General features: G+C 41.8%; 2 protein-coding genes across 22 annotated transcripts in view; one reads left to right on the top strand and one right to left on the bottom strand.

Moving 5' to 3' along the window:
• Nucleotides 1–3,280, top strand: part of FRMD4A (FERM domain containing 4A) — a 688,283-nt gene extending 685,003 nt beyond the window's left edge. For all 12 annotated transcript variants that reach the window (XM_034930005.4, XM_034930006.4, XM_055092430.2 and 9 more), the window contains one exon: nt 2,133–3,280. In XM_034930005.4, the coding sequence (XP_034785896.2) occupies nt 2,133–2,235 (103 nt within the window). In that variant the 3' untranslated portion in view covers nt 2,236–3,280. The remainder of the gene's footprint in view (nt 1–2,132) is intronic.
• Nucleotides 1–27,726, bottom strand: part of PRPF18 (pre-mRNA processing factor 18) — a 68,967-nt gene that overhangs the window by 6,823 nt on the left and 34,418 nt on the right. For 3 of the 10 annotated variants that reach the window (XM_063607276.1, XM_063607271.1, XM_063607268.1), the window contains 2 exons: nt 1,896–18,873; nt 939–1,084 (listed from right to left, as the gene is read on the bottom strand). In XM_063607276.1, the coding sequence (XP_063463346.1) occupies nt 18,793–18,873 (81 nt within the window). In that variant the 3' untranslated portion in view covers nt 939–1,084; nt 1,896–18,792. Of the gene's footprint in view, nt 1–938; nt 18,874–27,726 lie in introns of all 10 variants that reach the window. The other 7 variants (XM_063607274.1, XM_063607275.1, XM_063607269.1 and 4 more) reach the window with 7 other exon arrangements.

The following is a 27,726-nucleotide window of genomic DNA, read 5'->3' as shown; positions in this document are numbered from 1 at the left end:
TCCAACAGACAAGAGAGTCAACTACATTTCATAATATTAGCCCATTTAAGAGTATTTTTCAAAGTGTGTTCTGTGGATGTTAATAGGTGATACTGTTCCAGAAGTTCTGTGGCAAACTAATCCAGGACTTCTCAGAACCTTTAATATATGTTTCATATACATTTACATTTGTTTCATATACATTTACATTTCAGGCCTCTGAAAGGCAGAATCCTCAAATTTATTTATCCATGGAAGCTTTTTTTCCCCTCAGAGCAACTCACAGGACTACTTTGGGAAACACTGGCTAAGTGTTCCTAAGATCTCATGAAACCCCTTAGGGAAGTTTTATCCCAAACAGACCCAGATCATGTTTGTGTTAGAAACAAAAATTTCATCAACAGTTTAAGAAACTACTTACATGTGCCACTATTCGTTAGTTACATATGAAAAACTCAGTTCAACAAGCGTAAGCAAACAAAAGCGTGTACCAGCCGATGTCACTGGAGCCCGGGCTGGCTGGGTCTCCTTCCATCTCTAGCTCTGCTTCCTCCTCCTGTTAACCTAGTTCTCAGGAGGAAATGACATCCTTGTGGTTTCAAAGCTGCTCAGGCACGTGGCCACCTTTGAACCAGGGATTTTGATCGGGGGACTCTCATTGGCCCGGCCCCGTTGGGTTCCTTGTCCCCTGGCCCCCACGGGAGTGAGGATGGCGCCATTGTGGAGAGCACCACCAGGACCACGTGGAGTTAGGGAGAGACTGTCCCCCTAAGAAAAACATAGGACCACTGCAAGGCCCAACCACCTCTCCCATTAGAAGTTTTTCAGTCAGGCACAATTTCAAAAGTCAGCTTAGGGTGGAGACAAAGTTTGCAGGAAAGGTGTCCCAGAAACATCCACATACCACCTACATATAGTAATACCCATGGCCAGTGTCATAATCAAGGGCCTTTTCTTACTTTGCTTCTGAAGCTGGTTTATTTCTGGTGCTCCAAACACAGGACTCTCATTAAAATCCACCAGTATGTGCACAGATGCCTTGTGATTTTCCAGCTTTCATGGATTTTAAGGCCAGATGAGAAACATTTACAACATCCAGTTGTTCCTAGAGAGGTTAGCAAATGAAATAGAAAGCTGGGGATGACTGATGATTCTCAATCGTGAAGCTGTGTTTGGTACCGAAATGCTCCTAAAACTCACCCGCTCTGAACTACTTTGGGTTAGGGTCCCTTCCTGTCACCCATCCCTCACCACTCCCCATGGGGAGATCAGTTGCAGGAGAGGAATTCAAAGGGCTCATTCAGGATCATTGAAGAGAGGCTGTTTTTCCGAATCATGATCCCTAGTAATGACTATTGGCTTCCACATATCTATGATTGCTTCTTAAGATTTAAGAATTACTTCTACCCAACCTAAATGGTGATACCTACCTAAAATACTTTAAAAAAAAAAAAAGCCTTTTATTTTCTTCTATAGACTTTCCTGTGTATTTTAAATGAACACACTTTTATAATCACAAAACAATGCATGTTATTTAGAATAAAGCAAAGTCACCATTGATTTTTTTTAAACTTTTAAAACACAATTCAAAATACCACCGCAGTTTCACTATAGGGAAAACTCACATTTTGAATGTTCTTCCAGGACAGAATAAAAATTTCCTAGTGACATCTGGTTAGCCCTGGGGTCTCACGGAGGACAACCCAGGCAGCTGTCGTGTGGGAAAAGTCCCCTGAGGAAAGCCCAGAGGTTCTGGCTTTGGCTGCATCTGAGAATCACCTGGTGGGGAGCTTTGACAATTCTCAGCGCTCAAACACACCCCAAACCAATTGGGCCCAGGCATGAGTATTTCTGAGAGTTCCCAGGTGCTCCCCGGATGCAGCCACGCTGAAGAACCACCACACTGAGTAAGTTACCTTCCATTTTCCTCCTTCACAAATGCTCTAGGTTTCAGGCGGCCCCTTTGTGTGGATTCCGGGGGCCTTCTGTACACACAGCACTGTTGAGGGTCTCAGGCCTCACTGCTCCGAACAGGAAAGACTCGTGATTAGCACAGGGCCCTGTCAAGGTGAACACATCCTTCTCAGTGCAGGCCTGGCTGAACCCATCCTCCTCCACTAACTGTCTCATCTCCTTTCTTGGGCCTCCCACAGGAGCTACAATGATAGCTGTTTCCTGGATTCCTCCCTCTATCCAGAACTAGCTGATGTCCAGTGGTACGGGCAGGAAAAAGCCAAGCCCGGGACCCTCGTGTGAGCCAGCCCGGCCTAATCTGACCGCCTCAACGCCATTCTGAGATCACCTCACTGCCTCTCATTTGCCTTACCCAGACGCACCGTCACCCTGCACCAGCTTCGGCCCTCAGCACTTTTTTTCTCCTGTCTCCGCATTCCCTCCCTCTTGAAAACCTGACTGAGGAGACATTCTGGAAGGTTCCGGTCCCACTGTGTGTCCCCTGGCGCTCTTGCCCATAGAGAGCCATACACCAATCCTCAATGGCACCTTGGTGGCTTCCCTCTGCCATGACAGCCCCTAGGCCAGGAACCGTCAGGGGGGCCAGCCGGCATCCAATTCCTGCGGATAAGTAGCATTGGGAGAGAACGGGAAAGGGGACTTGAGTTACAGGGTGACCCAGAAAGACGATTCAGCTGTGTCCAGCCTGCCATCCATACGTAGGCCAACCAAGCACTTCATGAAGAGGAGGCCTCGTGGCATATTCAGTTTACACCTGAAATATTCCTTGATGGGACAGCTTGTGGGGATGGCTATGGGGGAAGGGGAGGTTGAGAAAGGAAGTTCTCGACACCAGAAATGCATCGGAGGACCACAATCAGTTCTATGCTGCCAAAGATTACAAATAAATAAAAACATAAAAAATTCAGAGGGGCCAAGAGGAAGACATTCTTTCTGCAAGGAAATTTCTTTTAAATTGTGAACTGCTACTACACACAAGTGAAAGTCAACCCTATGTAAACTGGTGTCCTCTCTCTAGCCCTCTCCCTTACTGGCCCACTTCTCTCTCCGTAGAGAGCCTGAAAAACTGCCCCAATGCCACGGTAAAGGCGAGGAAGTCTTGGCTGGCGTTGCTGACTCACAGTCGCCATCCATCTGGACACAAAGAGAGACCTGTGGGAGTCGTAGAGGGTACTGTTAGCCCCGGTCCATGCAGGGGGTTCAGCCGAGCCCAAGACTCAAAGCTGCTTTCCTTTCAGGATTTGTAGTAACATAAGGTGATAATGGCCAAAAGTGGTTCTCTCTCATTAAACCAACCAGTAAAAGCGTATCCTATTTTTTTGCACAAGGTGTTTCATTTTCGTTTTTATGGGAAACCAAGGGAAAAGCACATTGCGATCCATTCAGTGTTTAACTGTCGTGGCTCATTTTCTGTTCGTTAGCACTTGTGTGACAAAAGAGCTCAGATCCGACTTCTCCTATGTGTCACTTATTCCAAGAACCCAACTATGCCCTTAGGTAGAAAGATTTGACTCATGTGTCTACTAGCCAACAGGCAGAGCAGGGTTGAAAAAAATATCAGCTCCCAAAGGGCCCATGTGTCTACATCATCAGTTACTGTCATGCACCACATTTGTGTGCAGATACCAAAAGAGGAGGAAAGAAGAAAAAAATTAATGTGTGGGAGCTGCACGTTTACATGTTTTGAGCTATGCTTCAAACACAACTGGAAAGCCATCAATCTTCAAAGGCCTCAAAAATACTTTTATAGTAACAAGTGCACAACTTTAGTTGGGTTATTCAAGATGGCACAAAAAGGTTTCCGCAGAGGTGGTATGCTGTGCTTTTGGCGCAAGTGGTGGGGGGATGGGGGTGGGGGTGGAATTTTTTTCTCACTCTAATGAGTTCCTATTGGAAAAGCATTGACAGCCAGGGACAGGAGCCAGGGTGGGGGTAGTTTTGTGGGAAAGCAGAACTGAAGTTAGCTTAAGCATAAAAACAAAGAAAAATCTTCGCTTTTCACGTATGTGGAATCCAAGAATAACCATAGGCTCTACCAGACCAGGAGGGTAAGGATGGACACTAAAATGAAACAAATACCAAGGTATTCCTTCTGCTGCAGCCTGGAGACCACCGAGAGTCGAGCTGGGGCACACACACCTGGCTGGGACCCGGCAGGGACAAGGCGGGCCGTGGCCTCCTCCACCAAGTCTCTCTAGACAATTCAGGGCCTGCTTTCCCCAGCTCCATGCATGGCTGGACTGGTGATTCCAGGGTGCAGAAGGGATTCATATTCCCAGAACGCTTTAAGTGTACACCTGCAGGATAAAGAGAAACCAGTTACATTATTAAATGATTCTAGGGATTCACTGGGGGATATTTTTGTTGCTTTTACTTTCATGGTTAGAGCTACAAAGAACAGTGATTTTTTTTTTTTTCTCCCTTCCCCATTCAGAAACATTATACATTGGGCCATTTTTCTTTCTCCCAAAGAAGATTCATGAATAGTCAGACTGAACTGTGTGCAACAGGAAAAGTCAAAAGGGAAAAGGAAGCTGATGAGGTTACATGGTTACAGGTTCTACATCATGCAGAGTAGCTTGAAATCTAGTCTGGAGAAAACTGGATCAAGATTCTAGCCCACTGGAGTTGCAAGGAATGAGAGGCAAAAATTCTAAAGATTTGGGTTATATTTTCAACTTGGGGGACAGAGAGAAATGGAGAGCAGGAATTACAGTTCCAACAAACATCATGATAGTCTGGTAGTCAAGACAGAGATTAAGTAAAACAGGTTTTACTGTTTAGCTGAGTTCAGTTAATACAAAATGTACATAAAACGTTAGTCCTTTGAGACTGACATGATTAATCATCAGTGTGGTGGGAAATGATGTAGTTATTGTACACAAGCACTTGCAAACTCTTTATCCCTATTTCTTTAAAACAAAATAAGGTGAAATACGAAGTCCTTGGTCTGATATAAAGCCCCTATTGGATTCTTCGGATGCGTAAAAGAAATTGCCTGTTTCAGCCAGAAGACTGGTGAAAACACATACATCAGACTATGTTGTGAGCCAGGTTGATTTTTTATTTTATTATATGCAGGTGAGTGTTGAAACTGTTAAAATTCCAATTTGTTTTCATTCAGTATTAGTTTAGTTCTAAATATAGCAAACCCCATCCAGGTGCTATCAGATGACCAGTTACTGCTTAGTTAACTAGGTGTAAAGTTTTACATATACATTAATGTCAATAGTTTATTACAAGTTGTGTAAAATGGACTCTAGTTTAATAATGGGGGAAAAAAAGATTAGGTTGCTCCTGAAACTGACTGTAGAGCATGTAAAATGATTTTACTGGATTCTGTTCAACTGTAATCAATGAAAAAGATGTACGTTGTAGACAAAGTTGCAGAATTAAAAAAAGAAATCTGCTTTTAATTTATTCTTTTTGTATTAAGAATTTGTATAGTACCTTTACATTTTGCAAAACAGTGTTGTCAACACTTATTAAAGCATTTTCAAAATGAAAAGATCCCAGCTGCCTCCTGGAGATTTTGTTTCTTTGTCTGTCAGCGATAAATGCTTGCGTGTGCACTGGGAATCTGTAATTCAGGTGCTTGTGTCCTCAGTGGGCTCCTTTATTAAAGTCAATCTATAGATGGCATTTTTATGAGCTTGCTAGATGATACAGAGAAGCTTGGTTTGTTCAGCTGAGGTGAATTCCCTCTTATTCTAGTTTCCTTTTGTTAACTGTGCAAGATAATATTGTCTAAATTATGTATTCCTGCTACTACAAAAAAGGACTTGAGATTAGAGGTCAATCTTTATGAGGATACTATCTCAGCCTTTGCATCACTATTCACTGCAAACGGCTCCCTGTGTGTAATATGTGCCAGCATGTGTACTGTCCCTGCAAGACAGTCCACGGCAGGAGCAATGAAGGAAGCTAGGCTTTGAGGGATCGTCTTTAGTCTCTCCATGTTGCCCCTCGTTCCATGTAGGATGCAGAGGGTCACTCACACAGGCTGCTTAGGCTCTCTGTGACTACCATTAATCCTCTGTGCTCACACTGCAGCTCAAACCCTGCCACTGACTCTCTAAATCACATCACGAGAGCCAAGCGCCTATGGGGACTGCAAGTACAAAGAGTCCCTGACTTACAGATGAAATGGTGACTGACTGACTTGAGTAGTGACTGCTGCAATCGAATCCCTGGCCCCCTAACTTAATAGGCATCTCCTCCTAGCAAAACTGGAAGTCTGGCCTCCAATAGCATCCCTGGATGAAAAAACTCCTGGATGGGAAGCCTTACAGAAGAAGCCTTGGCCACTAGAGCCAGTTGATGCTGCCGAAAAGGAAAACAATCCACTGAGAATCACATCTGGAAGTGAGCCCATCGAGAGAGTGTTCTCTACTTCCTACACCCTAAAAACTGCCCGTGGGAGAGCCTGAAGCCTCCTCTCCCTGGGGAAGCAACCAGGCCATCTCAAAATCATCTACACTTGAAAAAAGACAAAGGGCCCTCACGTAAGTCTTTTACATGTAAATATGTCACAGCTCAGGAAATTAGCGTATTATCTTCTCATTAAGCTCTACCACATGAAAGCAACTGGTAGGAAGATCCTCTTCCCATTTCTTTCCCACTGCTTCCTACTTTTCACCTCTTCATCTATCAATCTGTTTATCTATCTACCCTTTCATTGTGCCAAAAAAGGTGATTCCGAACATTTAATTATTAGTGAACACCCCACTCCTGGTAGAAAGTATTACAAACAGCCAGCTCTTTATTTTCCCAGGATACCATTTCAAAAAGGCTCTATGTAAAACTCTCTAAAAAGAGGAATATGAAGTCACCACTGATGAGGGCCAGCAGGCAGACAATGGGTCTCCAACAAAGTCATTTCACTGCACATTTGGTGCAGAGTTCCAGTTCTTAAAAGCTTACTCTCATGGACGAGACAAACAGGCACACAACCACATTTATGGGGAAAGGAGGACACCAGCATTAAACAGGAGGAAGAGATTAAAATTATTCCCAAGGATAAGAGATCAACAGGGCATCTCTCATTGGTTACCTGAGTTGAGTGGTCAGAGATGGCAGAGACAAAGTAGAAGAGCTGCAGAGGTATAACCTTTATGCCTTGCACAAAGTCATGCTCCCAGCAAAGTCGATACGTACTCCAGCAAAGCTGAAGAACCTGCACTGCATTCACAAGAATAAAACAGTGTGGAGAGTAATTTCAAGAGCCCATAGGATTATAATGGCACCAAGATTGATTTTTTAAATCAGAAACCCATTTCTATCTTCATAAACTTTTATCCCCACGAGCTAATTGTTTTCTCCTTCATTTATCCATTTTCTCTCAAACCCACTCCAATTATGCTTTCACCCCTCCCCACTCTACTAAACCCACTCTTGCCAAGGTCAACGATGACTCCCTGCAATGCCAAATCCAATGGTTAATTCTCTGTTCTCATCTAATATCACTTGCCAGCCACACTTTGGAGTGTGAAGAAGTGGGACACTTCATTGAAACACTTTCTTCACTGGGATGTCAGGATGCCACATTGTCCTGGTTTTCCACCTGGTATCGTAGTCCAGGGCTCTCCTTTTCAATCTCCTTGGTAGTTTTTCTTCCCTGGCTTCTTGGCATTGGTGTCCCCGGGCTCAATCCTTAGACTCCTTCCCTTTATTATTGACAATTATTCCTTAAAGTTCCCATCTACTCTCATGGCTTTAAATGCCATCTTTATGCTGATGAGACCGATATTTATCCCTATATCCTAGACCTCCTCTCTAAAAGTTGTACATTCCACTGCCTACACAATATCCCCACGTGGATGTCCAATGTGCTAACATGTCCTGAACTAAACTCTTGACTGTCCCCTCCAAACCTCACCAATGAATGGCCCTCCCCAGCTCAGTTACAGGCAACTCCAGGCCTTCCAGTGTTCAGGCCAAAAATATGGGAATCATCCAAGCTTTCTTTTTCATCAGCTTTCCTTTCCTCACACCTCACATCTGCACAAACAAAACAGATGCAAATTCCCTGCCCTTATAAGACTTAATTACACTGGAAGTAGAGGGGGCCAACAGAAAGTAAATTAGATAACATAATAGATAAGAAAGCAGGATAGTGGAAGATTTAGCCTATGACAGAAAGAGGAACAGCTTTTTCTCCAAATCAAGTAAGACAAGATGCTGGTAGGTTTGGAGGTAGAAAGAGGCCTTAAGATTGCCTCCATATTCAAGCTGTATGAGAAGGGTAGGTTAGGCCACCCTCCAAGTGAGATAAAAAGGAGGCAGCAGGGTAGGATCAGGATAGAGCAGAGGCATCAGGAGAGCTATGGCAGGGAGGATCCAGCTGACATTGGATGCTTAGATTGTGAATTTCCTCCAGGGCAGCTACTATCATGTCAGAGCATGGGAGGAGAGAGGTTGGAATGACTCTGGCTTGGGGTTGTCAGCGGGTGTGGCAGGACAACAAAAACATGTGAGAGTAAAAGGGACTGGAAGGTGACTGAAATGATGGTAATGGGATCCAGACTGACTAAAAAGAAAAGGGAAGCTGAGAAGGTGCTATTACGTAGGAGAAAACAGACTGATTGGACATAGGTCTTGAGGAGACTGAGGAACAGCAGGGTAGGAATGAAGGAGGGAGCAAAGCAAGGTCTTCATGACCAGGGTGTAGGTAAAACATCAGTTTCCCCTAATCTCGCAGCTATCCCCACGGGGGTGAATCACATCATCTAGGGAGGGATCCCTATGTTGTATTGAGGAAAGCTAGTGAAAAATCCACCTGAGCTTGGGATTGCATAGAAGAGGACCTGGGTCTCATGGCTCTTTTCCAGGAGCTGAAAACCTGGTTGCCTATTATATCTCGGACCAAGACCATAGCAATTATTCTAAGTGAGATGATTGAACAAACAACTGTCAACCAGATAGTGAAGAGATAGGCAAAAAGGGGACTCTCAGGTATCACAGAGAGAACTGCAATAGGAAGCCACCACGCTTAGGGCTGGGAACCAGAGGCAAGGCTGGGATCATTAAAATGTGGAAGCTTTTCCAGGAGCTGGGAGTGAAACCTCTCAGGCATGGACACCACTCTCCTGGTAACTGGTACTTCAGAAATGTGGGGACTCCACAGAGCTCGGATTCAAACCTCTGAAGAGGGGCCACCGGCTGACGGTGCGGTGATCTTTGAGTGGAGAGATGAAGCTGGTTCTACAAGTGTGGAAAACCGCACCCTGGAACCCACTATTCCTTCAGGAGTGAACAGCCACTGCTCAGCTTCTGGAAAACCACGGCTGTGCCATCGTTGTTAGAAACAGAAAGCAAATAGAAGGGGGGAGCTCCCTTCTTCCCGCCTCCACGTTCCAGTCTCTCGTGTCCAATCCTGGTATACCCTAACAAAAAGCTCTCCAGCAAAGGAAAGATGTGGTTTGCAGAGTCTCTCATGACAAAGCAGAGTATGAAGATGTGTCTGGAGCTGAGACAACAGCCTCACAACCAGCGCCCCTACTGACCAGAAATTGGACCTTTATCCTGAGTCCTGGCTAGAAATTCCTAATCAAAGGATGAACTAACAGGTTCTAAAATCTCAAAGAGACCTCTAAAATCTACGCTATAATATTTAAGACAAACTAATTTTTAGCTTTTTAATTTTTAAAAAACTCTATAAAGGACAAAAACACAAGCACTTTTTTTTTTTGGCCCATGTTAGTGTAACGTGAGTTGCCATCTCAGACAGAACTGTAGTAATAACAAGTCAAAGCATATCAAGGTGCTTTTCCCAAAATGATGAAACCACAATCATGTATTTTCTCAAGTATCTTTCACATCTATAACAGATACTCAGAAGAGAGTTTAATTCTCTCAAAGTCTCTTCTTACTCTGATGGAGATTTGGAGAGAACACAAGAGGAATCAGAGCTAAATGCTTTTGTCCAATAAATTGAGTGATTCAGAATCTTGATGACAGGGCAGAAGAACTCGGCATCTGTTCCAGTACCTGGTTGTCCTTGAGGTGCTTTTAACATCAGTTCCATCTGTGGCTTTTCTGTAACTGAAATCACAATGTACCAACATCCACAGAACCACTTCAAGTAAATGCTCTCATATCTATTTTATCTTAGGAGGACGTGGCAAAGTCCGATTTTATTCCAGTCAAAATGAACAAAGACCTCAGCAACATGGCACACTTGCCACAAGTCACTTGATGATTTTGAAGGTCAAGAAGTTTGAGTAATGCATGTATTGCTTGGAGACTGAGTTGAGCAGAATATAATGGAAACCCAACTTACCCAATACTGTTCTCATATAACATGAGGCCCAGAGGAAGGCAGCTGTGATGGTTAATTTTGTGTCAACTTCACTGGGGAAGACGGTACCCAAATATTTGGTTAAACATCATTCCAAACGTATCTGTGAGGGTGTTTTTGGATGAGATTAACATTTGAATTGGTAGACCGAGTAAACACATGGCCCTTCTCAGTGCATATGGGCATCATTCAATCCACTGGTGGCCTGAATAGATCAAAAAGATGGGGTAAAGGAGAATTAGCTCTCTCTACGCTCCAGTCCACCTGCAGACTGGAATTACACCATCAGCTCTCCTGGTTCTCAGGCCTTTGGACTTAGACTAGAATTTACACCATTGACTCTCTTGGTTCTCAGGCCTTTGGATTCAGACGGGAGCTACACCACCAGCTTTCCTGGGTCTCCAGCTTGCGGGGTACAGATCACTGGACTTAGCCTCCATAACTGTATCAACCAATTCCTTATAATAAATCTCTCTCCCTCCCCCGCAACAACTTTCTCTTTCTCCCTATCTCCTATCTCTTCTGTTTTTCTGTAGAACCTTAAAAAAGCAGTTCATGTTTTATACAAAATGATTTCATGATGCCATAAAAAAAAAAAAAAGAAAAGCCAAGCTTTATCTTCTGCTCTGCCATCTTTAGCACATCTTCATTGTCAAGATTGCAGGATGGCCACCAAGCATCTACGCATCATGATCACAGGCAAAGGACAAAATATGTATATCAGCTAAGTCTGTCTCTTTCTCTTAGTAAAGCAACAGGTTTCCAGGCAGTCCCACTCACCCACAGACTTCTATCCGTATCTTCTTCGCAGGACCATGTCACACGAACAACCCTAACTGCAAAAGGTCCTGGGAGGACAAGTTGTTTTAACTGTGCACATTACAGTTCTAAACAAATTAGGGCTCTGTTAGTAGAGAAGGAGAGAGAATGAACATTGCGTAAGTAACTAGTAGTGTCTACACCACACATATATGGCACATGAACTTGCATATCAAAAGAAGCAAAACAAAAACAGCCATATCTCAAATGAAATAATCCAATACAACAGTTAACAAAAAAGTGCAAACATTCACATAATTTCCTCTTCTCACAAATCTTACACTCTTAAACATGCCACTATGATGACATCATTAAACAAGAGGAAGAATTGTTATTTAAGCTTGACATATGATTTTTATAAAATCTATCGGGCAAAGATAGTTGGCAAAGGTTATGTCAATATCTGAGTCAGTCATAAGATTATTTCTCCAATGCATAAAAAGTAACCTGGCACAAAGGGTGGCCACCAAGTGGGAGGCTTATTTGCAATACAGATATCTAGCCAGAATACAGAAAGTACTATAAATCAGTGAGAAAAAAGCAGGCAATTCAGTAGAGGAAAAATGGACAAAAGCAAGCATTGAACAGGAGCTTCACAAAAGATAACATCCAAATGGCCATTAAACATACGAAAAAAGGTACTCAACTATATTAGCCATTAGAGAAATGCAAATTAAAGCCACAACGTGATACCATTATGACTACCAGAAGGGCTAAAATGAAAATGACAGAGGATATATCAAGTGTGGCAAGGAGGCAGAGTAACTGGAACTCTCAACTCCTGCTGTGGGAATGTGTTAACTGGTATAAGGTTTTCCTTTGGAAAACTCTTTGACAATAACTCTAATAGCCAAGTTATTAGAGTTACATACATACCCTATGTCCCAGAAATTTCATACCTTGGTATATATTCTTGTGAATATAAATAGAGAAATGTATATTCACCAAGAAACACATATAAAACATCCATGCAAAAACCAGGAACAACTCACATGTCCATCATCAGTAGAATAAATTGTGAGACACAGCATCAAGACTGAAAAACCACAACTACACACATTGGGGATGAGTAAGTATCAGAACCCCTAAGCTGAGCCAAAGAAGTCAAGCACATACTGTTTGATTCCATTTATAAACAGGCAAATTGTTAAACACAGGCAAACGGGGTTCTTTTTTGGAATGACGAAAGTGTTCTAAGACTGTGGTGATGGTTGTGTAACTGTGAATATACTGACAACCTTTGTACACTTTAAATGGGTACAACTGATGGTATGTGAATTACACGTCGATATTTTTTTAAAATTATGATGTTAGAAATTAGGACCATGGCTATGACTAGAAGAGGACATGAAGAGATTTCTGGGGAGTTAATAACAATTACGTTTTCTGATTGGGGCGCTAGTTACTTTACTTTGTGAAATGTTTACTTTGTGAAAAACCTATCATGATGTGATACTCTAGTAATTTTTCTGTATGTATGTTACACTGCCAATAAGAAAATTTACATTAAAAGAAATGTAATTTAGCACTGAGTCTTAGGAAATAATTTTCAAAGGGCCAAACCACTGTCCTCTCAACAGACACTTGACGCATAACACTAGACTCCTTGCAACTATTCTTGCCCCAAACCTATCTCATACTTAATTAATTTATTACTTATTTTTGAGACAGGGTCTCACTCTGTCACCCAGGCTGGAACGCAGCAGTGTGATCACTGCTCACTATAGCCTCGACCTCCTGGGCTCACACAATCCTTCCACCTCAACCCAAGTAGCTGGGACTACACATGCGCGCCACCACACCTGGCTAATTTTTGTATTTTTTGTAGAGATGAGGTCTCACCATGTTGCCCAGGCTGGCCTCAAACTCCTGAGCTCAAGTGATCTGCCCGCCTTGGCTTCGCAGAGTGCTGGCATTACAGGCGTGAGCCACCACACCTAGCCAAACCTATCTCGTACTTTAACTGACCTCCCATTTATTTTGTAATACCTTGTTTAATCTTGCTTTATCCAACAATGTGCAACCAGCCCAAGGTGATCAGCTATACATACTGCCAATTTTCTAACAGATGGCTTACAAGTTTCTTTTCTCGGTTCTTCTATGGATGTCTCCTCATTTTAAACTTAAGAATTACATATTACGGCAGAAGTATTTAGCATTCTGAAGTACTGTAGGTTCTATAATCTGCTAAATTTCACACTAACAATGAGAGCCAAGTGTTATCTCCATATTAAAAAAAATCAAAAAAGAACTATAGTCCTTTTGTCCTAGATTCATCTAACAGGTCATTTCCTTCTTTAATTCTACTGATAATTGCTTTAATCGGTGGTTTTCCAAACAACTCCATTAAAAAGTGGGCAAAGGACACGAACAGACACTTCACAAAAGAAGACATACATGCAGCCAACAAACACAAGAAGAAAAGCTCAACATCACTGATCATTAGAGAAATGCAAATCAAAACCTCAATAAGCTACTATCCCACACCAGTCAGAATGGCTATTATCAAAAAATTAAAAAATAACAGATGCTGGTGAGGTTGTAGAGAAAAAAGGAACGCTTTTATACTATTGGTGGGACTGTAAATTAGTTCAACCATTGTTGAAGACAGTGTGGCAATTCTTCAAAGAACTAGAGACAGTAATAACATTCAATCCAACAATCCCATTCCTGGGTATATAACCAAAGGAATATAAATCATTCTATTATAAAGACACACTCACATGTATGTTCACTGTGACACAATTCACAATAGCAAAGACATGGAATCAACCCAAATGCCCACCAATGATAGCCTGGATAAAGAAAATGTGGTACATATACACTATGGAATACTACACAGCCATACAAAGAAATGAGATCATGTCCTCTGCAGGGACATGGATGGAGCTGGAGGCCATTATCCTTATCAAACTAACACAGAAACAGCAAAGCAAATATCACATGTTCTCACTTGTAAGTAGGAGCTGAACAATGAGAACACATGGACACACAGGGGTAACAACACACACTGGGGCCTGTTGGAGGATGGCGGGTGGGAGGAGGGAGAGGATCAGGAAGAATAGCTAGTGGATGCCGGGCTTAATATCTGGGTGATAGGATGATGTGTGCAGCAAACCACCATGACACATGTTCACCTATGCAACAAACCTGCACATCCTGCACATATACCCCTGAAATTAACATAAAAGTTTGAAATTAAAAAAAAAAAATCAGTGGTTTTCAAACTGCTGACCACCATACATTAATGAGTTGTCAACCAATTTTGAGGATAACCACCAGCATATTTTTAAAAAGAAACACAACAGATTAGAAAACATAAGAATGTGCCTTGCACATGGTACGGCCAGTGACTTTGTTTCAGGTAGACGTGCCTGTGTACATGTAATACTGGGTCTCCATGCACTTGTTTTGAGTTGTGGTCCAAAAGTTTCAAATTCTACAGCTTTTACACTTCTACTTCCCAGGATGGCCAAACTTAGAAAGGCAGGCACAGACTGCACAGACTGCAATGCTCATGGTTCCTAACATCTCCTAAGTCTGAAAGGAAAAGCAGTTGACCACAAAGGCAATTTAGTTTTGGCAAGTTGTAAAACTGTGAGTTGAGAAAGGCCAGGACAGCGGATTGCACGAGTGACTCTTGACTGTCCCGGCCTGAAGCTCAGTGAAAGAGTCTGAGATCACCAAAAGGCAACTCGAAACTTCTCAGCTGCTCTCATTGGTAAAATGATGTGTTAAGCTTGAACACTGTGAGAAAAAGTTGAGGAAGTTCGTGCTTACAGAGAGGGAAGAAGAGACTCAACGGAAGTGGCCTAGTGAGAGTGACCAGCAGAGGCAACACAAGGATTCATTTAAGCAAGTTGTATAAAGTTTACAATGGGGGAAAAATAAATAATCAATGCTCTCATGATAAATTGTTCTGATCAATGTAAAAATACATTCTTTTTTTAAATGAGCATGTTTCCAATATTCTGAATGGGGTCAGCTCACACCATAGCTGCGTGGCTGGCCACACTGCCCTCCCTAGCTATTCCACACCACCAGAAATTATTTTTAAATTTCAAATGATTTTAAAGTTACTGTTAACCATTAAAGGACTAGCGTGTGGTTATAGTTCAGCCAATGGAACTGCAGAGTCTGTGATGAAAACCAGTTGCCATAACAGTGTTCCCATAGCAACCCTCTGGGGACTGACGCTGGCTCTTGCGCACTGGACAGCTGGAAGCTCTTACATCAATATACCGTGAGAAAGTGCTTTTCGGCTCAAGACTCCCAATATGACACCATACCATAGATTGCTATGGGATAAACTTATTCTTTAGGGGCTTCGTGGGAGTATACTGGGGGAAGGAGGAGGCACAATCCATTAAGTCGTGTTCTACCAGACATGCAGACAAAGGAAAGAGGCAGAGCTCAGCTTAATGCTCCCTTTCATTGAAACTGCCCCACTTCGTTCTACCATCCTTCTGTGTGAAGCATTAACCTCATGGGGTGGGGCAGGGTAGGGCGGGTACAAAGGTGAGCACATGTGGCTGAAAAGCAGCCAATGATATGAATCCCCAAATTCAAATCTATCAAAGATTTGGAAACACTGGTGTTTTCCAACCTGCTTTCTTTCCGGATACATTATTACTTTCTTTCCAACAAAAAGGTGGTTGCATTTCCAAGTTATTTACTGAGATCAAACCCTAGAGTGCTCTGAAGTGCTGGAGTAGGTCAGGAAATCACCAGAAGGCAGAACTTAGCATTAAAAGTCATACTGCTATCAAGCCTGTTTCCTAGTCCTCTGAGTTCTCACTGAGCGCTCTGGGCCCACAGCAGATCACTAAGTTCCATTCTTAGCGACAGCTGCCTGCCTAGCTCTGGTCTCTCAGGACCGCTCCCTTCCTCCTACGAGATTCGGACTGTCCTCTGTCTCTTTCCACGTGTCAATTATTTTTGGCCTCAGCTTTACTTTCCTAATTGTCCCCCAAAGACTGAAATCACAGCCACAACCTCCAGATTGCTGCAGGCTCTATGCTGCAACACTGAAAAATACTGCTCTGTCTTTGCAGTTGGCAATGAGACTCCTAGGAAATGCACTATTTACTTCTGAAGGGAACTCAGTGTTTTATGAAATTTGAATTCAGAGACACAACTCTTAATGGATAGGAGTCTGGGGAGGAAGAATGGGAGGAATTTATCTAAGGACTGTGATTTTAAAAGGTATGTCTTCACTGTTTTATAAACAACTACAAACAGAAATACGTATCTGCTGAGCCAAATTTTCACGATTTGGAAATTGGGGAAGGGCATTTTTCTATATATCCTCATGTTATTTGCAGTCATTTGAAGATCTTTAATTTCAGGGAAATGGAAAACTTCTCTGAGGGGATCTACATCTTTGAATGTGCTTCCCTCGAATGGTCACAGCCCTGTGGAACAGGTTCCTTTTTTCTCTAAACCATCTACCACATTGACCAATTTTAGGAGGTACTGGTGTCACATGACAGTTTCTTTATATGGAACATTAACTAACTGCAAAACAGAAGACAACAAGAAATTAATGAACTACTCTACTGTGTGACCTGATGGTGAATACAGAAAAAGTAACTCGGAGAGTACTCATTCAACAATATTTATAAATAGGTCCTATATAAAAAATCTAAATTGCTGTCATATCTTACGAAAGTCTGTCTCTCACTTGCGCTGGTAAGTTACACTAAGCTCTAACTGATTTTTTTTTTGTCGGGGGGAGGGGACAGAATCTCACTCTGTTGCCCAGGCTGGAGTGCAGTGGCACGATCTCGGCTCACTGCAAGCTCTGCCTCCCGGGTTCACGCCATTCTCCCGCCTCAGCCTCCCAAGTAGCTGGGACTACAGGCACCCGCCACCATGCCCGGCTAATTTTTTGTATTTTTAGTAGAGACAGGGTTTCACAGTGTTAGCCAGAATGGTCTCTACCTCCTGACCTAGTGATCTGCCCATCTCGGCCTCCCAAAGTGCTGGGATTACAGGCGTGAGCCACCACGCCTGGCCCCCTCTAACTGATTTAATAACAAGAAAAGGTTTCCAAATGAGGGAGTGGGAGGCAGGGAACCCCAATTCAATTCCAGACAGTGGACCTCAGCCACTACCATGCATATAACCATCAGAAACGATCCTGTCTAGGCACAGCAGAAGAGCACAAGTGGCCAAAACTGGCTTTTGAACCTTCCCAAGAGGGACCAGAATAGACCGCTGTGAATCTACACCCCCCTACTTGGTGGCATCTAGCTTCCACCACATCCCCGGCCCTTCTCAATGCAGAACTGGCTGAAAGCAGGAACAGCCGCAGGGTTCAGATACAGTAAATGCTTAATCAACGTTTCCATGATTACTGCTGTTGCTGCTAACACCATCATTATTACTGTTATTGTTTTGTGAGGACACACTGCCCCTAAACACAGGGCTCCTGAAAGGGACTCTGGCTTCCCTCTAATGACAACAGTGACACAACAACTAATATTTACGAGCTCTTATTATTTGCCAGTGTGCTCAGCATTCTGCTTGAACACAAAAGTGATGCTACAAAGCATGGACTATTATTACCAACTACCATTTAAGACAACGAAGTTGAGGCTTAGAAAGATCCAGTTGCTTGCTAAAGTCATGCAGCGAGCAGGTGCGGAGCTGAGATGTGAAGCTGGAAGTTCTGCCTTTGGAGCCCCCGCTCTTACCGCTATCCAGCGCCACCACTCCACCTGCTCCGGGAGCATCCGCTCACACATGCTGCCATGTGAACAGAGGCCTCTCAGGTTCTAAAGCATAGTAACAGGTCACAGTGATATCTGAGTATGACATTGTGCAACATTAGAACGAGCCCTCACTGTGGAAAACCAAGGCCAGGACAGACTGTTGGGTGGGGACATCAGTACCAGCACCTTCCTCCTCTGTTGGCGGGTGTGGCTGGGAACACAGTCTGCCCAGGTCTACCAGCATCATCACAATTTCCCCACTCTCCCTGGCATCACAAACCACTGTCCCACCTTAACCTTGATGCACTGGGGTTATTCTGTTTTGAACTTAGTTTGCTATGATGTGCCATCTCTGTTTCTTCAAACTTCTATTTCCTATTAATTGTATCTGTCCTGAGAGATGACAAATACTAAAATTTACACTTCTTGGAAGATAAAAGCAAGCTGTGAAATGCAAGAAAAATAACATTTGAGTTATACCAGTAATAATATTTACATTCAAATTCTATTGCAAGACAGCAAAAGTTCAGCAACATTTAAGGACTATAAAGTTTCATTCAATGGTCCCATGTTTTTGAAATATATAAAAATATTTTACATAAATATTACATAAAAGACAATAGGCAAATTATAATATTTTACTGAAATAATTAAGTCCATCCTCAAATGTTTCTTTTCAATCATCTAACCACAACTTTCGGGTCAACTGAAAAAAAGGTCATTTTAAACCCCCTTCTGTTGTCTACGGATTTAAATTGTGAGGAAAAGTCTTTAAAACTTAATTTTGGACTAATTAAAATGAAAGCAAGAAAGAAAAATCAGCTTGCAGTCAGATATGAAATGAAGGCCAACACAGTTCTTAAAACCAGTCAAGAGTTACATCAGGTAGAACTCAGAGATTGGAAACTCCAGTTTTCTTCTTTCCTCATTCCTGTTGGTAATTCCAGAAGTCCACAGCCTGCTTCCATAAGTTTCTTATTGTTATTAACACACCATACACAGATCTCACAGTGCATTGTACTCCACACATTTGGATGGGTCTGTAGGAAAGTGTTTCTGGCAAATGGTCATTAACCTCTTCAATCCCTAAGAAAATAAGGAAAACAAAGGTTGGTTATGACATGGTTAAATTATTCTTAACTGCCTTCCTCTGAACCCGTATCAGTTTGTCAATGTCCCCATAAAATGCAGCAGACCCAAGCTAATTCACTCAGATGTATGCCTAGAGACATTTTTCCTGTGCACCTGCAGGTCCACACAAGAATGTTCATCACAGAACTGTTCACAATAACAAAACCGAAAAACTGGAAACAACCCAAATTTCCATCCATAGGAGGACATATGAAAAAAACTTTAGTGTGCTCACAAATGGGATATCTTACAGCAGTAAAAATCAATTAACTCTAGCTACATGTAACAATTCGGCCCGTCTCAACCAGGTTCCAATAGAGAATTAAGCTCTAACTGCCCAGCCTAAGGCATCCATTGTATGTAATGAGATAACTTCTCCCTTATGCATCTAAAATTTAGGAGACTATTTATGTATCATGTTTGGAGGACTGAGAAAATACACTCAAATTATTTTCTGTGTTCTGTGGTCAAGATGAGGGGCTCTGGTTGGGAAAGGCCGATGTATATGAATCTTAGAAGCAATGTCGAAAGTAAAAAGCAAGTGGCATGAAGTGTTACTACCTTCAGTGATACCCTTTTCATAAAATTCAAAAACAAGTAAAAAATGTATTGCTTAGAAATGCACATATAACATGGTGGAACTGTTTTTCAAAAAGAAAGGAAATGACAAACTTAAGTGCAAGGTAATGGTTACTTCTGGAGTATGGAAGGAAAATATCGTTTCAATGGTTTTCAGAATGTTCTAGTTCTTAAACTGGGAGTAAGGCTTTTAGACATTCATTTTATTACTTACTTTATAACTTGTGTTTTACATGTATTCTTCTGTATGCACCAAATATTACACAATAAAACCACTTTAATATGTCAGTACAAACTGAGTACTACATTCCAAGTGTGACCTGGCCATTCTTGCAGAATTCACTAGAAGTAGTCACTGCACTACTTTTGTTCTGTATCTTGGCAACTGTAACCAAGACCCTTAGCTGTTTTTAGACAACTACAATACACACACCTAATTCCCACTGATCTCACAAAATTCAAGTGCCTTTTGTCTCTACAGCAGTTTGGCCAGTTCTCCAGTGTATAACTTTATAGTTAGATTTTTTAAGCTGATGAAAACAACTATCACTATTCAATTTCATCCTGTCTCTTTCAACTCATTCTTCAGTCTGTGATCTTTCAGAATCCTTGGTCGACATTTAGCTTCAGTTATTCTTCTTAGCTTTCTCATCCACCACTCGGTAAACATGTCCTCTAAGTCATTATCCAAATACTCAATACCCTGCGCAAACAGGCCAGGGCAAGGGCAGAGACCTGAGACACACCACGATCGAGCTCTCTCCAAAACGATCTTGGGAAGAGTCTGTAACCAGCAATGAATCCTATTCACTGTGCAATTCATTAACGCACACATTTCCTTGTTTACAAGGAAAGACTTTGCCAAAGGTCTTACTGAAATCTATGTAACTTAACACCTGTTAAGCTCAATAAAATCACCAAAACAAACAAACAACACAAAAATCGCTGCAAAATCTCACTGGTCCCATAGTAAACAGACAACACAAATATTAATCACAGTCAGTATCCATGGGTTATGTGTCCATGGATTCAACCAACCCTGGTTAAAAAATATTCAGAAAAAAACGGCAACAAAAAAAGAATTAAAAATAATACAAATAAATATCATGTAATAACTATTTAAATAGCATTTACATTGTGTTGGGTATTGTAAGTAATCCAGAGATGATCTAAAGTATACAAGAGGATGCGCATAGATTATATGCAAATACTATGTCATTTTCTATCAGGGACTTGAGCATCCAGATTTTGGTATCTGCAGGGTCCTGGAACCAATCCCTGAGGATATTAAGGGACAACTGACATACTTCTATGAATGGAGCCATAATCTAACAGATTCCACATCAGAGAAACAAGACTGTGAAGTATTTAAAGTCCTTGGTGGATTCAAGGATTGCCCATATTATGAGATTTAGGAATTAGGGGTGTGGAGGGAGGTTATCTTTCAACTGATTCATAAGAAGGGCTTTTGCACACGTAATTCACTTGGCTCCTTTTTGTTGTTGTTGTTCCCTGTGTAATCAGGTATTTGCTTTGGGATAAAGACCATTCCATCACATAATCGAGCTTCTCCTGCTGTGAATTCTAATCATGTGTATGCAGAACTTTGATCGGTAGCCATGGAAATATAGATGATAGCACTAATTTGGCATCTTAAGGTTCCTGAAGGAATAGGTGAGAAGAGGGGCAAAGTCAGGCAAGAGAACACCCTGATGAAATACAAATAGCTTCACTCAGCAGCAGAGCATGGCAAGAATTGTTATGCACAAGTGGAAGGCAAACTGATGGTTTGCCTTGGAGGTGGTTTTCCCCATGTCAGAAGAATTGGAATCTTAGGTGTGTGCTCCTTACAGAAGACGTGTGTGATGCCTATTTATACTCACTAAGCAGATTCTATGATTTAAAAACATATACTAGTGTTCTCCCTGAAATCTTAGCTGCCAAGGGTTGTGAAACTCAATCGTTTTAGTCATAAGTAGTTACCACAGAGCGGTATGATAAATTTTTGTAAAAAAGATTTGAGAGTGCATGGCAGAGATAGGTGTGTAATCTCAGGACAGAATATCGTTATTTTCCAGATGGAAACAAATCTTTTCAATTAGACCCCTCAGGATTTCAGTTTCAAACTGCTTATGGATGCTTAAGCCAGTAAAACAATGAGCTGCTTAGCTTAGCTTATGGCAAGTGGCTTAAAAACTTGTGGTATTTTTAATTGGCTTTTTATTTATATAAAGGCAATACCCTTATCTAACAAATGTTTATTCAGTGCCTACTATACATACTGTTCTAGGCTCTGGAAATACAGTAGCGAAGAAGCCAGAAAAAATCCCACCCTCCTGAGATCGAATTGTGATAAGGGAAGACAGGCAAGAAACAAAATAAATTCATTAAAAAAAATTTTTCAACAATGCTAAGTGCTTTGGAGAAAATAAAGCAGGCAAGTGGGTTATGTGGACGTGTGGGGCAACCTGAAGGACTTTGGCTTGGACTCTGTGAACTAGGAAGCCCCTGCAGGGTTCTGAACAACAGAGCAACACGATCTGACTGTATGTGAACTGGATCAGTCTGGGGAATGCTGCAAAGAAACTGGAGAGGAGCAATAAGAGAAGCTCAGGGACCAGAGAGAAGACACTGGAATAATTCAGAGGAGAGGTGGTGGCTGGACCCAGTGGCAGCAAGGAAGGTGGTGAGAAGGGATCGGGCTCCAGACATACTTTGAATATAGAACCATCAAGCTTTGACATGGATAGGATATGGGTTGTGACAGGAAGAAAAAAGCCAAGGATAATTCCGGGTTTTGTGTGTACACTGTTTGAGGGGGAAAAAAAAAAATCACACAATTCTTGTACCAAATAATAGCAGTCCTCTACCTCACTCTTTCCAAATCCTAATTCCAGCTCTCCACAGGCAACCCTTTTCAAACGTTTTAAGTGTTTCCTCTGGCATGTATTGCCACATTTCTAAATACTATACTGACAGTGCTTGGTTTTTCCACCAGATATTAGTGATATCTCCTGACTTCCTACTATGAAGCAGAGGATATCTCACTCTTACACCACTGTCCACTGGCCCCACATATGCACACACACACCTAAAAAGCACTTTCTCCCCCATCCTCCCCAAACCACATTTTTAGTGAAATCAATATTCAGGGTTTTCCTTATAAAGGCTATACAAATATCGTTCAAAGCCAACCCACATAATGTATTATGATGATGACCTCTCATAAGTTTTTTTCCTCTTTTTGTTTTGTTTTTCTAATCCATTCTCCAACATGAGACTACCCTCGCATGCCCAAACATCACTCAGGATCTGATCAGACATGCCAGGGAATATAAGCTCTTCCATTTCTTCCTGGAGTCCTTCAACCATCTACTCTAACCTGGACCCACTTGTACTGCTACCATCCTGGAGCAGGACAACCCTGCAGCTCCAGCCTGGGGATTCCTCTCGCCTTGCTCTGTGCTGGATCTCAGCTCTTGGATCTTTTTGTTTGGGTGGAGGACATCCTCAGGTAGAGTCAAGACTGCCCTCATTCCAATCCCAATTCTACCACTGACTTGCCATGTGACCTTGAGAACTCACTTCTCTACGCCTCTTCCCCACTTACAAAACAGGGAAATGTCAGTGTCCATCTCATATTGTGGCTGTAAAGTACTGAAGGGAAGCACAGTAAGCACTACATAAGTGTCAGCTATGACGATAATGACTACAGAGAATGTGCGCATGGGAGATGTCATTAGCCTATATTTACCCTTCACTTGATAGTTCAGAAAGGAAGAGAATTCTGAGTTGGACACTATTTCCCTAGCTATTGCAAAGGTACTGCTCTACTGTCTTCTACCTTCTAGTGCTATTAGTGAGAAGTATGACAGTATTTTAATTCCTGCACCTTTGTAAGTGACCTTTTCTCTGAAGTCTTTGAAATCTTCTCTTTAGCTTTGGCCTTCCAACACTGCATTCTTTTGTGCCTTGATGTGAACTCTTCCTATTCATTTGCTCTGTGTTAAGTGAATTCTTTTCATTCTACAAACTCATGTCCTTCAGGTCTGGGACGTTTTCTTGCATTAATTCTTTATTTCCTATCTTCCCTTTTCTGTTGTAATGGCTATAAACGTTATACATTGACTCTTATTTTCTTACCTTTCCTGCTTTTCATATTTCATCTTCTAACCCACTAATGTAATTACTAAATTTTTGCTGATTTAAATTTCTGCTAATTTTTAAGAGTTCATTTTGATTCCCAAACTTTTTTATAGCCTAATGTTCTTATTTCATGGCTACAACGTTACCTAAGAATTTTTTTGTTTGTTTTGTTATCAGACCGGTCTGTCACCCAGGCTGGAGTGCAGTGGCACGATCCTAGCTCACTGCAGCCTCAAACTCCTGGGCTCAAGCAATCCTCCTACCTCAGCCTCCTGAATAGGCATGCACCACCACGTCCAGCTAAATTTTTTATTTTTTGTAGAGAAGGGATCTATTTTGCCCAGGCTGGTCTAGAACTCCTGGTCTCAAGCACCTCTCCCACCTCAGCCTCCTAAAGTGGTGGGATTACAGGCATGAGCCACCACGCTTGGCCTCTAAGGATATTAATTATCATTCTCATTGAAATTTTTTTCTGTTCTCTATAATTCTGTTTCTCTGAAGGTCTTTTTTTTCTGTGTGTTTTGGTCTCTGTTTTCATGTTGGAGACTTTCTCCAAATGTCTGATGAATCTTAGGTGAACATTCATGCTGATGAGTAACGCACTATAGAGCTGAATGGAAAAACTCCCTGAATAGGTGGGGCTTGCCCATAGGACAGCATTTTCAGACGACAGGGCAGCAAGCTGGTTTTTTCACTGAAGGAACACTTAAGTGTTAGTAACTCAGATGCTTTCTCTTGGGTCAGTTTCACAGAGCAGAATCCTCCAACTTACTAACTGAGGGTGAAAGCCTGGCTGCCAGCATCAGTGGAATCCAGGAACTAAAGGTCTCATTTGTCAATATTGTATATTCCACTCAATTTTCCTGTTTTCAGTATATCTTACCCTTCCTGAGCAGTACATATCCATCCAAAAGCAACCCGATTTTCTGCTAGAGTGGAAGGAGGGTGGGGAGCCCCACTTGGGCAGGCAATCTCTGGACTACTTATCCTAATTCTCAACCACTCCTTCTTTTCAGCCTTCTCCCATGGCCTGGCCTTTGAGAAGTGCCTAATATCCCCCATGTGCCCAGGTTTTCTAGTTTCTACAGTGGGAACCGTTTGGTTCCGTAATGACTGCCTCCCATACAATATTTAGCTATATTCATTTTTCAAATATCAATGTGTTTAGAGGAAAATGTTCTGCATTTAAAAGTCTAATTGGTGAGGCCAGGTGCGGTGGCTCACGCCTGTAATCCCAGCACTCTGGGAGGCCAAGGCAGGCAGATCACTTGAGGTCAGGAGTTCAAGACCAGCCTGGCCAACATGGCATACCATGTCACTACGAAAATACAAAAAAATTAGCCAGGCATGGTGGCACACACCCAGCTACTCAGGAGGCTGAGGCATGACAAGTTGTTGAACCTGGGGGGTGGAAGTTGCAGTGAGCCAAGATCGTGCCACTGCATTCCAGCCTGGGAGACGGAATGAGACCCTGTCTGAAATAAATAAATAAATATCTAATTGGTGAACTGTACACATAAAAATGATTAAGATGGTAAATTTTATGTTATGTATGTCACAATTTTTAAGTCTAAATGGAAGTAATACAGAATGTTCCAGATATGATATACAAATATCAGATACAGATATAGTTTGGTGTATCATAGCATGATATAGGATATATCCTGGATAATGAAAGTTCTTTATATCCAGAGAAATCAATAAACCATTAAAACAACCAACCTGCATCCACTAAAAAGATTAGCAATTTTTTTATTATTGCAGAAAACAAAAACTAAACCAAACCAAACCAAACCAAACTACAATGACAATTCTTTGCCTTGATTTGCCTCTTTAATATATCATTAGAACTTGAGGAAGATATTTTGTTTATAAGTAATCTTTATATTTAAGTATAAAGACATGTTGTTAAATCAATTATTTCTGTACCTTTTGCTAGTCTACACTATGAAACAAAGCCTTAAAGAGGAAAGCACAAATCCATTTAGTGGTACATCCTAAGAACGTGAAGAATAAAGAAACAAGATGAGTGACGTTTTCCACCCAGCTATTCAAAATTCTGTCATAAACTGCAAAAGTTCTGACATAATAATGCATTAATATGCAATACTTAAGTTAACGAATCCTAACTTCATACTATAGGAATGCTCATTTGACCTGAAATGTGATGTTCAAAAAATGTGTACTTAGTAAGTACATTTCTATCATTTCAACTAACATTTGTAGTCATGCATTAAAACACCAATACTTCAAACACCGTCTATGGGAACTTTTTTTTTTTCTTTTTTTGAGACGGCGTCTCGCGCTGTCACCCAAGCTGGAGTGCAGTGGCGCAATCTCGGCTCACTGCAACCTCCGCCTCCAGGGTTCATGCCATTCTCCTGCCTCAGCCTCCCGAGTAGCTGGGACTACAGGTGCCCGCCACTACACCTGGCTAATTTTTTGTATTTTTTTTAGTAGAGATGGGGTTTCACTGTGTTAGCCAGGATGGTCTCGATCTCCTGACCTCGTGATCTGCCCGCCTCGGCCTCCCAAAGTGCTGGGATTACAGGCGTGAGCCACCGTGCCCAGCCTGTGGGAACTCTTTACACACAAATATATTGTTAAAATTGAATTCATCCAAACAACCCATTCTAGACTTTTAAATTACTGATCTGGGTTCAGCCACTTGGGATGACAGCAGATAAGGGCAACTGTAGGCTGGTTCTAATAAGAAGCCCACTGTAAGTATTAAACATACAAAAACTTCAGTATCTGGAGGACTTATCAAAAAACTAAAGAAAACAGATAGCTTCAGACTAACTCAAACTGCCTGCATAGTTTATGGTAAGAAACAGACTCTGCTGCTCTTTTTACTTCTCTGTATTTTTGTTTTCTATACGAGAACAAGTTTCCAGTGCAAGGGTTTATTTCACAGAAAGTTACACCAAATTACAAACAACAACTCAAAAATTAAGTAAAAATGTACTCCAAATGACTAATTTGAGGGAAGATTTCATTTACGTGAGTACCAGGCTTTCACAATAGAGACTGGTCTGGCTTTTTTTCCAACCGTGTGGTTGAGAAATATAAGATGTAATACCCTACAGTAAAATGCCTCTTTACCATCAACTAAGCTGCCAGCTAGAAAGCAGCATGGCCCAGTTTAGATCAGCATTCCCCCAAATCTGTTTCCAAAACACGCTAGTGTTCTATGACATTAAAAGGTATTACTATGTAAAACATAAATACTAGCAGTATTTTTCTCTAAAAATGTACTCTTTTAATATGCCAGGAAGATTAAGGGGGTAGACAGCTGTCATCATGCAACAACTTGCCTTTAGGAAACAGCCCAGAATGCCAGACTGTGGCATGAAGCCACTCAACCCACAAGTGTGTGACATACATTAGAGCACTGAGGCATGGGAGCATTTACCAACAGCTATGATACTGTGTGTGCAACATACAGATCAAGCTGTGATCACTTATTGCAGTCATGAATGTTTCTGTTACACCAGTTTTGGTAACATGTGAACACATTACAAACTCACAAATGTTCCATGGACAGATAAATTTGGCAAATGCTAGCATAGATGAAATATGCCAAAACCTGAAACATGGATTGAAATAATTGACATAAAATATTGGGATGATGTCTTTACTAGGAAACTTATAAACTTAAGCTTACTGAAAACAACTTGCCAGAGAATAATATTATAGGATATTTACCTTTTGTAATAGCAAAAGCTTAACGGAAATCATTAGAAGATTAGTATTCCTTAATCTTCTAACCTCCAAAGGAATCTGTAACACAGTGCACAGCTCAATTCATCTATACATATCGAGGAGGATGCCAGCAGTCGAACTGGATAATGTGATGGTAGTAGTTTCGAGGATGTTACAAAGGAGTGGGCTGGACTTAGGACCAACAAGACACAGTAGAGCAACCTAGCGCTGGCAATCCTGGGAAGCTGTGGCTAGCCCGAATTCTGAAGGCAAAGGAGGATAGTGGCCACTGGAACCTAGGGAGGGTAGCTGTATGGAGACAGCCACTCGAGAGAAGCGACAGCCTCGGGCAGAGGGATGCAGTCACCCTAGGGGCCC

This window comes from Pan paniscus, chromosome 8 (assembly GCF_029289425.2).
Source record: "Pan paniscus chromosome 8, NHGRI_mPanPan1-v2.0_pri, whole genome shotgun sequence".
Taxonomy (NCBI): domain Eukaryota; kingdom Metazoa; phylum Chordata; class Mammalia; order Primates; family Hominidae; genus Pan; species Pan paniscus.
Note: the sequence above shows the minus strand (reverse complement) of the source record. Positions and strands in the feature narration are given on the sequence as shown.